This window comes from Podarcis gaigeae (assembly GCF_964106915.1).
Source record: "Podarcis gaigeae genome assembly, chromosome: 2".
Lineage (NCBI taxonomy): Eukaryota > Metazoa > Chordata > Lepidosauria > Squamata > Lacertidae > Podarcis > Podarcis gaigeae.
The window spans coordinates 99,121,988-99,137,034 of record NC_139679.1 but is presented as its reverse complement, the minus strand read 5'-3'; the positions used below and the strand labels follow the sequence as shown (position 1 = coordinate 99,137,034).

The 15,047-nt window shown below is 44.0% G+C and overlaps 1 protein-coding gene across 1 annotated transcript in view; it reads left to right on the top strand.

Moving 5' to 3' along the window:
- Window positions 1-12,772, top strand: part of TAFA1 (TAFA chemokine like family member 1) — a 345,203-nt gene extending 332,431 nt beyond the window's left edge. Inside the window, exons 4-5 of the mRNA XM_083725464.1 lie at window positions 5,974-6,098; window positions 11,811-12,772. Coding sequence (XP_083581590.1) covers window positions 5,974-6,098; window positions 11,811-11,828 — 143 coding nt within the window. The 3' untranslated portion in view covers window positions 11,829-12,772. The remainder of the gene's footprint in view (window positions 1-5,973; window positions 6,099-11,810) is intronic.
- The last annotated feature ends 2,275 nt before the right edge of the window (window positions 12,773-15,047 follow it).

The following is a 15,047-nucleotide window of genomic DNA, read 5'->3' as shown; positions in this document are numbered from 1 at the left end:
AAACAGCACCTCCCAGATTTCTTGGGGGCAAGCCATAACTGTTCAAAGCAGCATCACTGTGCTTTAAAGGGAATGGTGTGAATGTGTCCATTGCATCTGCGGAGGTGGCTGGTCCATTAGGTTGCCCCACCAACCTCATTCTGTCCTCAGCTAGAGGGGACACGGGTGGCGCTGTGGTCTAAACCACTGAGCCTCTTGGGCTTGCCGATTAGAAGGTCAGTGATTTGAATCCATGTGATGGGGTGAGCTCCCATTGCTCTGTCCCAGCTTGTGCCAAACTAGCAGTTCAAAAGCACACCAGGGTGAGTAGATAAATAGGTACCACTGTGGTGAAAAGGTAAACAGCGTTTCTGTGCACTCTGGCACTTGTCACGGTGTCCCGTTGTGCCAGAAGCTGTTTAGTCATGCAAGCCACATGACCTAGAAAGCTGTCTGGGGACAAATGTCGGCTCCCTCGACCTGAAAGTGAGATGAACGCTGCACCCCATAGTTGCCTTTGACTGGACTTAACAGTCCAGGGCTCCTTTACTTTTTTAACCTTTTACCTCAGCTGATGTCCAGCTGCCAACATTCCTACTTACAACCAGCCCAGGCGTTTCTTGTCAGCTTCCTGCTCCTCATTCTCAACACAGCCCTTGTAGACCTCAGCAGGGGGACAAAACTAGACTTTGTTGGCTCTGGCTCCACCTATTGTTGACCTCCCTGCCTTCTGCCCTACCAACCCCAGTGGCACCAGCCTCCACTGGCCACAAACATGGCACCCATGTGTCACCCCATACAACAAACCCCTTGCACCCCATAGACAGAGTCCTGAGGCTTAGGATTTGGTTGCTGAAACAGAGACAGACCCAGACTGTACTGTATCCTAAAGGCTTATTTTGGTTTTATCCTTGCTGATACCATTGACATTTACCAGCCCGGGCTCATTTGTCGAAGTAATCTGTGGCATTGCTGAGCTTTCCATTAAAGACATCCTCTGTGGCGGTGTGCTTGCATATGCAAAGGCATCCTTTGTCTACCACAAGTGAATGTTTATGCTAAAAGGTTACATGCCAGATGGGCGTTTGATGAGGTGATTGAGCATTTATTTGCTCTTTCAATCAAGGTCAGCAATAACAGGATTTGGTTACATCCAGGGACAGCTACCATAAATATGAAGAAAGCACTGTAGAGAGTTGTCTTCCCTCCATCTGAAGTCATGAGATATTCCCCAAGGATCTTTCTGAGGTCTAGCCCTTCATAGTAGATCTCCTGCTTTTCTGTTCCGAATGTCATAGAATCATAATATCATAATATTATAGAATTGTAGAGTTGGAAGGAATCTCAAGGATCATCTAGCCCAGCCTTTCTCAACCTGTGGGTCCCCACATGTTGTTGAACTACAACTCCCATCACCCCTAGCTAGCAAGGCCAGAGCTCAGGGATGATGGGAGTTGTAGTCCAACAACACCTGGGGACCCACAGGTTGAGAACCGCTGATCTAGCCCAACAGATCTAGCAATACAGAAATCTTTCAAAGCCACAACCCATTAAGAGTCTCATTCTCTACCAACTGGCTACCAGGTTTGTTAGTTTTTGTCCCTTCTATGAGTGTCTGCTTCCTTTCAGTTCTGCTCTACATGTGTATTTGAAGAGAATAGCTGTGGCTGAATGGTAAAACATCTGCTGCTTTACATGCAAAAGATCCCAGGTTCAATCCCCAGCATCTCCAGGTAGGGCTGGGAAAGACAGCTGCCTGAACCCCTGGATAGCTACTGCCCATCATCATAGTCAACACTGAGGTAGATGGACCAAAGGCGGCTTCCACGTCAATAAAGCAAATATTGCAAAGACACCTTAAGCCTCCTGCGCTCCCTCATCCAAACAAAGCTAAGTCTGGTAGCACTGACCCTAGAACTTCTTGCTACCTGAGGGAGAATGCAAAGATAACTTCCTAGTTCCCCCACCGCCACCATTAATAACATTTTGCCCTGGCAAGGCAGTCCAAGCCTCTGAGTTTTGCATTAGGATGACTTCTTCTGTTGCTTAAATAAGCACTGCTGTCTTGGCTGTGATAATTTCTTCTCACATACTGTGTTTGACGAAGGACTGATGAAGACCATTACGGGATGGTTCTTGAAGGAGAATTAAAGCGAATCTCACAACAAATACTAAACGAAAGAACGGAGACATGGAGAAACTTAACAAATGATTTCACCCATAGTAAAAGGTAGCCAGACAGGTGTATCGATGACCGTTCGACATATACAACAGTGGCCCACTTCTGTTTATCTGGCACTGTAGCCAGAACAGTCATAGCTGTCAACCGTCCCTTACTTGGCGGGAAACTCCCTTATCCCAGCACCATTTTCCACTGCTATCCCTTATTGATGATGTCCCTTAAATTTCCCGGGTTTCAAAGGAAGCAGCTCCTCTCCCTCCCTCCCCCCCCCCCGCCGGCCAGGGAGGAGGGAGGCTCCAACTGTGTTGCTTGGCTGCGTTGCTCACCCAATAAGGAGTCTAAGAACGACTGGGGGGTGGAGCTTGCATGCCTTGTGCCGATCAAATCAGCCGCGTTGCCTGGGGACTCGCCTTTGCTCAGCGCTTCCCAGCAGAGTGGTGACGGTGGTTTTCCTTGCTGCATCCGCTTTGCTGGGTTGCTGCGCTGTGGGAACCACCGCTTAAGGCTTCATTTGGCTGCTGGCTGGGCTTTCTGCCTTCGGCTTGGAGGGGCTCAGAAATCACTCACCCTTGCCGGGGAAAAGGTCTGTCTGGAGCAGGGGCCCATGGTGGGGGGAAAGAAAGGAGCTGGTTGAGTACAATGGCAGGCGGCAATCTTGTGGGAGGGGGCGCTTTTGGATTTGTTTTGGAGGCTCCTTCAATTGACTGTTATGGGGGAAAGCAAAGGAGCTGGTTGACTAAAATCCCTTATTTTGTCTGCTGATCCCTTATTTTCGAGGCTGCTGGTCCCATATTTTCAAATCTGTAAGTTGACAGCTATGCAGAACAGTAAGTGATAATATTCATACGTAGGAATTTTCCTTATATTGAAGACATTTTCACTTAAGAAGGTAAATCTTAATTGCACATCTGCAGAAATGGTTGTATGTGGTGGGGGTAGAATTTGGAGAGATGGTTCTATCCTTTTAAAGAGTTCATTGAAATGATTTTATCATTTTTAGAAGTTGTGTTTTAGTCTATTTTAATTCTGCCCGCCACTTCGATGGCTTCATGCTGTGAAGTGGATTAGAATTTGTTTTACAAATAATAAATACTGAGCCGATCCATTGATCCATCTAGCCCAGTGTTGTCTGCACTGATTGGTAGCAGTTCTCCAATGTTTCTGGCAGGGTTCTTTCCTTTGGAAATGCCAGGGCTTGAACCTAGAACCGTCTGCATTCAAAGCATATGCTCTACCACTAGCTTTTCCAATGATTTCCTTGTCTGGTTGTTAGCTGCCCAGAAATAGACTGAATGCTGGGCTGGAACTGATGAGGTTCTCTCTTCCTGGGCCCTATGTGGTTAGGTCTACCATCCATGCACAATGTTCATTGGTGCTGTTTCAGTAGGCATTGGAATCTTTGCTGCAGAAACAAACTTGAATTTCGAAGGAAGAACTCCCTGACCTCATTTCGGATACACAAAAGGTCCTTCCTTCAATTTTGTGTCCTGCTTACCTTGTGAAGCCTGTGAAAGTATATATTTATATCTCTAGCAGAGCAAGTTGGACCAGAGATGGAAAGGAGCATTCATAAGAAAAGGGAATTAGTTTGGTGACAATCAAGAGAATGCAGAGTTACTGCAGGCGAACTTCCTTGGCAGGCGTCCATTTTTAATGTACCACAATGGAAAACTGGGGACAAAAATATGCAGTAAAATTGCAATGGTGTGCAGAGGGGAGCAGTCTCCCTTGCGGAGTCAACATCAGAGAATTTCAATTCGAGTGATTTAGAATTTGGGTGGCAATACAAGGAATATTGTATGGCCCTGGAGGCAGAATGCACTATCATTACAAATGGGTAATTCTATGTTTTTCTTACAGATGGGTTTCAATGCATGGGAGTGAAATGAACATTGGTACAAGGCACTAAACCATCACCCATGCAAGCCACTTTGGGGGGTGGAATTAAGTTATTTGTTTATTTATTTAATCTTACACTTCCAAGTCCTGAGCTAGTTTGCAGTATTCATTTAAATGCATCTAACAACAACATAATTAAAATCAGATAAACAATTATATAACATTCCTGGAAATCAAATGTCAAATGTGGTGGGGGTTGGTGGAACAAAAACTATTGCAGCCCTTTTTTAAAAAAAGGGAAATGGATTGAATTTTCACCTGGGAGCAGTGACTGGTCCAGATTACAATGGTGGCAAAATGACTCAGCATGGCAAGTGGCCAAGGCCAGCCCAAGACATTTTGCTGCCTGAGGCAAAACAGCACTGCAAAAGGCAGTGCATAAATTCATAAAACAACAAAAATATGTATTATTGAAACCTATCTGGGGCAGTGGGGAGACGGTGCCAGAGAAAAGTTGGATGCTGAAACCTGGAGGGAGAGAAGTGTCTCACTCTCTTCTGGGGGTCTGTTGGGGTGCTAATGGCTCTTCCTTCCATCATTCCAAGGGAACTGAGCCATCGGTAATCACTTGGAACCCCTGGAGACTCTCAACACTTGGAGACTGAGGTGGCACCTAACAGTAGAAATGGGACTTTGAATCAGAGCACATACACACCATCACATTTCAGTTAGTGGACCTCCTCCCTGAAGCAAGATGTGCAAGGTCAACACCTGTTGATGGGAGCAGTGCATCCGCTCCCTATTTTTGTGGCACTTTGTAGTCTGAATTTGTTACTCAGGGATGGACAGCTCTGCCTTTTCAGTTGAGCTACATCTTGGTGCCTTTCTGCTCTATGCTTCTTCTGTCGCTCTCAGTCCCAGGAGACGAATGCAGCTTTCTCTGTTTGGCATTTGGGGCTCTGCCTGGGCACACTCCCTCCCGAGGTCACACCTGTTACACATCGTGATGCACACCCTCCTCAAATGTTTTTGCCTTGCAGGAATGTGATCATGAACTATGATAATAATACCTTTTGTTTGCCTGGATGGAGCATCAAGAGAGGAGTGTGTGGCCATGCGCAGAGAAGCCTCTCACTAGCTTCTAGTATAGCTATTGGGTTGTTGTTTTCATTTTTATTGTGTATTTTGTGGTTTTATATCTTGATTTTATTCTGTGAACCGCCTTGAGACCCCCAGATATAGGGCAGAATAATAATAATAATAATAATAATAATAATAATAATAATACAGGTAGCCATCGGAAGGTCTCCCACAAAGGGGTGCAGACATAGGGCTGAAATAAGGATTCTCATCCCTGCTATATAACAGGCTTGTCCACCCCTCAAATAGAGGGGTGTTTCAGGTCTATTGTGGAATCATGGCCCCCAACCCCCGAAAAACACTAAACCTTGGATCATGCTTCACAAACCTTGGGTCATGCTTCTGGGCAGTCCCCCTAAAAAAAGCTCAACAACTCTGGTAGATCACTGCCCCAGTTTTATTATAATGGATCACAGCCTCCTGAGAGTTGGATGGGCCTATCATATCAAATACAGTCAAACCTCGGAACTCGAACAGCTCTGTTGCCAAACATTTCAGTTCCCGAACGCCGAAAACCTGGAAGTGTTCCAGTTTTTGAACGTTCCTCGGAACTCAAACGTTCAATGCGGAAGTGCAAGAAGCTCTTGCAACCAATGGAAAGCCGCACCTCGGAACTTGAACGTTTTGTAAGTCAAACAGTTTTCTGGAACAGATTATGTCCGAGTTCTGAGATTTGACTGTATGACACCAACTGGATTAATGTAATTTTATTTTTTTAAAAAAATCTGTTGAGATCCGGAGGAAGCTTTTGCATTCAGATTGAGTGAAGTGAATTGAAGCAAAGCAAACAAAAAACCAGTTCCCAAATATTTTGCTTGTTTTGTGTCTCTTAGCATCAATAGTCATTGGGAAATGGTGGTGTGAGATGGAGCCATGCCTAGAGGGCGAGGAATGCAAGACATTACCTGACAACTCAGGATGGATGTGTGCAACCGGAAATAAAGTCAAGACCACCAGAGTAAGTTTGTTTTCCTCTTTCCCCTTTTCACCTCCTTCATTCCCCCCACCCAGCCACCTCCTGAGTGTGGTGTAGTGGTTAAGAGCGGTAGTCTCCTAATCTGGGGAACCGGGTTTGCGTCTCCGCTCCTCCACATGCAGCTGCTGGGTGACCTTGGGCCAGTCACACTTCTGTGAAGTCTCTCAGCCCCACTCACCTCACAGAGTGTTTGTTGTGGGGGAGGAAGGGAAAGGAGACTGTTAGCCACTTTGAGACTCCTGAAGGGGAGTGAAAGGCGGGATATCAAATCCAAACTCTTCTTCTTCTTCTTCTTTTTCCACCCTCGAGTCTCTGGCCAAAGCTAAGAAGCCGTTTCCTTGCTCAGTAATGCATGTCCTTCCTTACCTACTGACTGGGTGAGTCAGAGGTGAGTCCTCAGCTGAACTCTACCAGGCAGCTGAGTTGCACTGAATCACCATGTCACTTTCTTCAAAGTAATTTGCCCCCCAAGGAATAAAATAGCAACCTGTCAGCAGGACCAGTTGTGACTGTTAAAGATTACACTTACTGTATTTCTTATCATTGGATGTAAAAGCTGTTGGTTAAACCATTGCCATTTCAGACGGTGAAATGTTTTCAACCGGCCTCAGTAATCTTAGCTAGGAAATTGGAGTTCCTACCATGTATTCACAAATACACACAAACACCATTAAATGTAAACATCGCCTGTTGTGCATTCCCCCAGATGCCCTTTGCACAGTCAGGGATAGGATTGGTAATGATTTGTGGAGCCAAATGCCATGGATTCAGCCTAAGCCCATGATTTGAGCATGATCCAAAATAGCCTCAACCGTACCACTTTGGGGGAGATAAAGTTACAAATATATGTAGCTAGAGATGGATGAATCTGACACTTTCAGCTTCTCTTGAGTTTCTCTCATGTCTAACCTTAAATTCACTTAGGCCTGAACTTGTTGATAGCCTAATGGCCAAGCCTTAGTCTTGCATGTGCAGCAAATCCTATCTGCTGTGCTGAGTTATTGATCTGCTGTTCACAAATAAAGACAGCTATTGAAGTTAGAAACATGGGGAGCTGCCTTAAACTGGTCCATCTAGCTCCATATTCTCTAAACTGACTGGCAGCTGTTCTTCAGGATTTCAGCCAGGCGTGTCTCCCAACTCTCCATGGAGAGGCCATGTTCTACCACTGAGCTATGGCCCGTCTCTTTTCCTTATGTCTGCTGCTTCCTGGTATTAGGGCAGACCTGTTGCAAGGACCTTTGTGTGTCTGCTGGGTGCAGCCATTTCCCCACAAAATAAATTACCTGTGCAAGGCAGGTGTCTATACAGGTAGCAGCAACAAGGCAAGCATTCTCCCGCAAGTAAGAATCTCCATCCTCTGTATCTTTGGGCAGGAACGCATCCATAAGGCAGTCTGTTCGTCTCATCCACTCTCTGAGTATTTCCTTACTGTGATGCATTGTGTTTTGCACTCGGAAATACACATGTAAGGTTCTGTTTTGCATCTTCTCTGCTTCTCACAGTATCTGACATACCAGCTGTGAGTTAATATTCAGTGTCCAGAAATTGTTGTTAGGCACTTAAAAACTTCATTCATATTCAGATATACGGCTCCACCTACTCTGTATGGATGATTATATTTCATATCAATTAGATGCCCGTGGACCTGAATGTTCAAAAATGAAATAAATCCCCCCCCCCATTCCATCCTGTATTTCCCCCTATCATTTCCCTACAGGAACTATTTTAATTAGCTAGCTGGGGCACCTTCTAGTGTAAATCCCAGGAACATTTTGCTTTGTTCCTTGAAAACATTGTGGAAAATATTACAACTGGAGAAGGTAAATTGATGGTGTAAGCTTAGCAACTATCCTGTAAATCATCATAGATGTCTGCACAGAAAGAAGGCAGAGAGTTTGGTCTGCAGATTATTTACTTTTTGCAACTTTTAAAATATGTGGTGGGTAGGTGGGCAAGAGTCACCACAGCACACAACAGAGGTTTGAAATTTGGCTTTATTTCATTAGAAGGGAAAGCATCAAAAAGCCAGGTTGTTCATGCATTAGGAGCACTTGCTTCTTTATTTATTTACTAAAAACTTAGGAACGACTCAACATCTTGACGGGGAATTGCTCCCAGGAACATGGGGGGTGGGGCTCCACAGGCAGATGACTGACATTGTCTAATCAAAAGCAAGTCCATATCCATCTGCACAGCTGCCTATTTTGTCTTTACGCCTAAGAGACAGCTACCCAATGGTTTCCTTTGTCTTCATTTGGGAGAGGACTAGAGCACCAAATGGCAGTGTCATAGCTGACGTTTCCTGGACACACCCCACCATGGGCCAACAAGGGAGTTGTGATTTAAGAATGAATGTGGACACTGGTGGAGGAAGGGGGGCGGGGGAGCGCACTGCCCCGGCACCAAAGAGGAGGGGGTAACATCGCTGCCACCCCCCTGGACATGTGCCATGCGCACCCCCCACTGCGCCTGGTGCCATGCCCCCACGGGCTATGCACCACGCCCCCAGGATGCATGCCACGCCCCCGGGACACACACTAGCCACTCCCCCGGCTGCTCTCTACCCCCGGTGCTGGAGCATGCAGCATCACCACTGAATGTGGACCTTTAGTGAGACAGATGTTGCTGATATTCTCACTACCCAAAGCTACACTAGGAGAGGATATACTGGTTGCTGTTGTTAGGAAACTGATATCTTCTGGTTTTCTCTTCACCCCACTGCAATATTCGGTGGGTTCTACTGGGTTCCATTATAGGTGGCAGTGATACTACTCTGTACCCCAACCGAGCCCCTAAACAAGAATTTCATATTCAGCTTTTCTCCTGACACTGGGAAAGCACACTTAATTATATCATACTGAAAATAAAAACAAAAGAGTGCAATCCTATGCACACTACCTTGAGATTATGCCTATTGAATATAGTGGGCCTCGCTTCTGAATAAGTTCAGATAAAAATGCACTTTAAGTAACCATTACCATGATCAGTGATATTCAATACTCATTTGTACCGCTGCACATTCTGTGGCCAGGGAAGGTTGCCCCTCATCCACCCCACAACTAGGCCTCACCCTCATTATGCAAACTGGCAAGCATCCAAAGGAAATGGAAAAATAACCGGGACCTCACACTTAAAGGTCGCATCCAGAGCACCAACTCTTGAGTTGCTTGTTGACCTATTTTATTTCTCTGGACAAAAGAAGAGCTATTTGGAGCTCACACTTACCATCAAAAGCCGAATCGATAATAATAAAAAAAGCATTGCTTCACCAAGTTCAAGTCTTTCATGGGAACAAGATGTACTACAAGAGTCCAGTGTCAAAGTTCAGGCTTTAAAGCTTAGAAGGAGGGAGCCGAAATGAAAGACCTCTTTCTTTGCCTCCCATTCATGTGTGCTTTCTCCATCCGCCCGCTCAACAAGCTCTCTGAGCCTGTTCTACCCTGTTCACCTGCACCACATGCCATCTGTCAAGAGTGGGGGATTCTTGGACCAGAGCCAAGGTGGTGATTCTATGCCCAGAGTATCTTTGGAAACAGAGACTCCTAAGTGGACAAAGTGTGGTGGTAGTGGCTTGAATTCACACATTCAGTGCATTCCACAATGGGATGATCACCATATTCTGCTTATCTGATTTTATCTTAATGCCTTAGGAATCCTCTTAAATGAAATAATAATGGAATAGGCCAGTGATGGGGGACTTGTGGCACTCCAGTTGGATAACAACTCCTATCATTAACCACAGTCAATATGGTCAATGGTAAAAAAATTATGGGAATAGTAATCCAGCCATTTTAATTTGAGATATCAGCTCACATCTAATTCTGGGCTATTTGTGGGCTGTTAATATATGTGCACATCATAGAATTGTAGAGTTGGAAGGTTCCCCTAAGGGTCATCTATTTTTTTAAAAAATATTTATTAAAATTTTTAAATACAAATGCAAAAGTAATAAACAATATAACATGTATCATAACATAGTTTCATAGCTTCTTTGGACTCCCTCACGTCTCCCGCTCCCACTTACATCATTGTAGATTTTTACCAGCAATTTATCATCTTGTTTACGTTCTTATGTCCCGCTCTTTTAAATATAATATAATAATTCTCCAAAAAAATTATATTTTCCTCAATCTCACTTATCATCCTAATTCCATCTAATTTAGTGGTGCTCAATTATTTGTGATCTAGCATCCTTCTTAACATTCAACCAAATTACAATATTTTTGTAAATAAATCTTAAATTTCTTCCAGTCTTCTTCAACCTTCTCCTCTCCCAGGTCCCCTAAGGGTCATCTAATCCAACCCTCTGCAATGCAGAAATTTCAACTAAAGCATCCATGACAGCTGACTATCCAACCTCTACTTAAACCATCTGAGGAAGGAGAGTCTACAACCTCCCAAGGGAGACCGTTCCACTGTCAAACAGCTCTTACGGTCAGAAAGTTCTTCCTGGTCAGAATCTCCTTTCTTGTCACTTGACACCATTGATTTGAGTCCTGCCCTCCAGAGTAGGAAAAAACATGTTTGTTGCATCTCCTATGTGACAGCCCTTCAGATATTTGAAGGTGGCTATCATATCTCCTCTAAGTCTCCTCTTTTCCAGGCTAACCATACCCAGCTCCTTCAACCACTGCTTTTAAGGCTTGGTTTCCAGACCCTTGATCATCTTGGTTGCCATCCTCTGCACATATTCCAGCTTGTTTATCACTCCCACCAGGCTTAGAATATCTGTTGGTTTTCACCTCTAGATTCTTCAGAGTTCCTTTTCATGAGTTCTGCCATCACTGTAATCCTGATCACACTTCCTTGGGAATTAAATCTTCTGAACTCAGTGAAGTTTACTTTGGAGTAGACATGCACAGAACTGCCTTTCAGGCCATCACGCTTGATTCTACCATCTTAAATCTGAGCACGGTTTTTCATTAGTTAAGGGTGCAATCCTACGGTCTCAGGGAGGATTCAGCGGGTGGAGAAAGAGATCCATGGGTGGGCAGAGAGAGATCTATGAGAAGAGCAGGTGGTCCACCCACAGAAGCCTCCTCATTGAAACTGCAACAATATCCACGGCTGTCTCTTCTCTGTGTTCAGTGCACCAAAGCTGGATAGAACAAAAAGGAGATGCTCTTCATGTGCCTTGCCTTAAGAAATTACATCTACTTGATTATTTGAAACGTTTTTATAATGGTGTTTATGGACCAGAGACAGCCAACATGGGGACTTCCCAATGTTGCTTGAACAACAACCCATATAATTTCCTGATCATTGGCCATGCTGGCAGGGGCTGCTATGACTTGCCATCCAACACAAGATGAAGGGCACAACATTGACTACTCCTGTTATAGACCATGGGGCACTGATGGTTTGGTGAGGCTGTGGCATCTGCTAAGTGTACATAGCACCATTCTTGAATGGTTCCAAGAAATTTCCATCAGGTGGGGAAAGTACGTTGCTTAAGATATTCTTGTTATGATGTTGCATGTGAATAAGAATTGGAGGCACCAATACTAAAGCTTTCAAATGGTTATTATACCTCAGGGCAGCAATTCTTGCTTACTTTCCAATCTATACTCTTCCCTAGTCTCCTTGCTATGCTGCAATAGAGGAGGAGGAACTTCCGCCAACCAATTGGAGGATCAAGATGTTTTTCAAGGAACTGAGTATAATTTCTTCTTGTGCATTTTGTTGTTACAGATTCATCCGAGAACCTAACAAAACATCTTCCGACAGCAGCCAGTGAAGGGAACCCCTGACAGACAAGAGGACAAAAATCTTTAAACCATCTCCAGCTTTTACAAGCCAAATGGGATTTTTTTTATTTATTTGCACTTTAACTCTGTACCAGAGGAAACTACAGTGGTTTACTTGTGTGGAGTCAAATGCCCCAGAAAAGCAGCGCATCAGATTTGACAACAGTGAATGGAAAAGAGGGTGAAAGGAAATAAGGGAATAAAAAAGCAGTTACTGAGAAGCAAGCTTCCTGATGTTGGAATATGAAAAACAGACCTACAAGTGTGGATCTACAGTTTTTCTTCGTATCATTAAAAATATATAAATATATGAGATATTTTGAAATAAAGCCTGACTCTTAAAAAAAAAATGAGCAGAAGCCACACTTTGCTGCAACTGCTTTGTAACCTTTTTTAAAAAAAAATGCACAGACGTTTTGGAGATCAAGAAGACAAGTGAAAAAGAACATAAAGCAAGATGACTTCTGACAAAAGAACTGGAATGTTGCTTCTTCTTTTTTATTATGGTTCCTATTATTTCAACTGGACATTCAAGGAAATTCCACCGTTCCATTTTCCTGTGTTCTGGAGTCCTTTTCTTTTCTTTTCCTCCTCGTGCAACAATAGCATGCTGGCTTTGCTTACATTAACCATACTTTATACTTAATTGATATGTAATGCCGGTTCTACTTTCTTCCAAGGACGTCTTTTGTGGGGGGGCATCAGTTGTCCCACAGAGAAGAGAAAGATGACTCTTGACACTTGGGGGGGAACACACAGTCTACGTTCAGAGGTTTATTTGGCAGACTTTGGGTAGACTGCGGGCTACCTTATTAAAGAAGCGCTGTACAGATCATTGTCTACAGACTTTGTATAGCTGGTATAGACAATCCTAGTAAAAAAAAGAAAAGAAAAGTTGGTTGCTAACTTCAATGCCTTGTGTTGTTTGCTCAACCACACATGAGGGCTGTTTCACTGTATTTGATTAGGATAGAAGGTTATCTACTCAGAGGTTCATCTACTCCATTCTCTTGCAATGCAGGGATTTCAACTAAAGCATCCATGACAGATGGCCACCCAACTTCTGCATAAAAACCTCCAAGCAAGGAGAGTCCTTTCCACACTTAGTGTTTATAGTGATATAGTTGCTGGGTTTCCAGCTTGCCTAGGTTTCTGTGCGGAGGGGGTGAGGGTTGGTGGACATGGTTGGTGAGACTTCTCTTCCATGCCACTTCCCTCTGACTGGTCCCAGCTGTCAGTTTGCAAGCTCAAGTTCAGAGGAGAACTATGGCAAATGGGGATGATGGTGCTGAGCCAAAGTATTGCCTGTGACAGCAACCAGGTTCATCATAGACCAGACAGACCCGTAGTTTCTCTTCTAATCTATACTCCAACAAGATTAGAATTTTGGAATGCTAATAATAATTTTTAAAAAGCTGTGAAAGGGCTATCCTCATGAACATGTTTATACCGCTGACAATTACTGGCTGGAAGGACACAAGGTTATGCAAGGGGTGTGACTACAGCCACATAACCTTTATCTATTCGGGCACAACCTGCCCTTAGTATGACCAGGTAAACCCCACACTCCCTCTCTGATACGAACATGTGACCAAAGGTGCAGTTAATCAAGCTTAAAAATGTTGGAACAAACAGCAATTATACCACCGTAAATTGTAAGTGAGGAAAGACCCTGGAATTTGTACTGGTTCAAGGTTTTCCTGCTGTGTTTCAGCCACGGTGATGGCAATAGTAGTAAAAAAAATGAATAAATCCCAAATCTAGGGTGTAAGGCCATGTTGGAATGGAACTAAGATGGTGTAATACGTCACACATCTCTGAAAGAGGCGCAAAGTGGTTTGGGCGTTGGATGGGTCCAAGAATCAGAAGGTTCATAACGTTTTCCTTTCCAAGATTGCATTACCAAAAAGCAATGCACTTTAAGAACTTTCAGTGGTTGTCACTTTAAACTTACAGCAATCATGTAATTGAAATATAAGCGGGATTGCCCCCACCCATGTAGCTAAACAACACCCTGATGTCAACCACTCAGATTATATCCATTTACTTGAGCAGCAATGTGTGGGCCCCAATCTTCATGGGGGCAGTTCAGTCGGACTTGAGACTTTTAACATCTTACTGACCAAGGAATAGTAAGAAGAACACCCTTGTCAGGCTGGCAGAACTGGCCCATTCAATATGCATGTGACTCTTCCTGGATACAGCATTCCTGCCAGTGCAGTGCAACCAGCTCTAGAGAAAACTGAGCTGGAGTTGAATTTGTGTGCAAAGGTTTCTTTATTTATGAGATTTCTTATCCACCCTTTACCATAAATTCCTGAGGTGGGGATACTTCCATGTGAATGTGCAAAATTAAAATCCAATAAAACAATTGAAAACAAAGCAAAGCACATACATCAAGCCATAGAGGTGGCCTTACAAAAAACACATAAGTCTTAGCTTGCAAAGACCTGGGTAAAGAGGAGTGTCTTCAGCAAATGATGTGAATCATATAATGAGGATACTTGATGCACTTCTATGTAGAGGGAGTTCAACCTTTTGGGGAGGTACCACAGAGAAAACTCTGTCTCTCAGGCCATTACTCCTGTGTTTCCAAGGACAGCAAGAGACACTTGAGAGAGTCTGTGGGGAACCAGGCAGCCTTTCAGCTATTTGGGGCCCAAGTCATAATAGCATATTGAACCACACATGGAAAGAGGCTCTGCAGAATTTTACCACACAACTACTGCTCTTTAAACTTAAAGGTGTTCAAGAGGTCTTTGAACATTTGACATGTGAACTTTTTAAAGGGAAAATGCAACCAGAGTGCATGTATTGTTTTTCCTCTGTTGGGATTACAGTGGTACCTTGGGTTAAGAACTTAATTCGTTCTAGAGGTCCATTCTTAACCTGAAACTGTTCTTAACATGAGGTACCACTTTAGCTAATGGGGCCTCCCGCTGCTGCTGCGCCTCCGCAGTGCAATTTCTGTTCTCATCCTGAAGTAAAGTTCTTAAGCCGAGGTACTATTTCTGGGTTAGCAGAGCCTGTAACCTGAAGTGTCTGTAACCCAAGGTACCACTGTATCCCTCTCTTTTTAAAACAATTCTCATGCCAAAACACCAAACTATTCTGGGTGGTTCTGTGGCACCAGCCTCTGAAAATGAAATATCAGAAATTTCCAAATGTGTGTCCTCCCTCA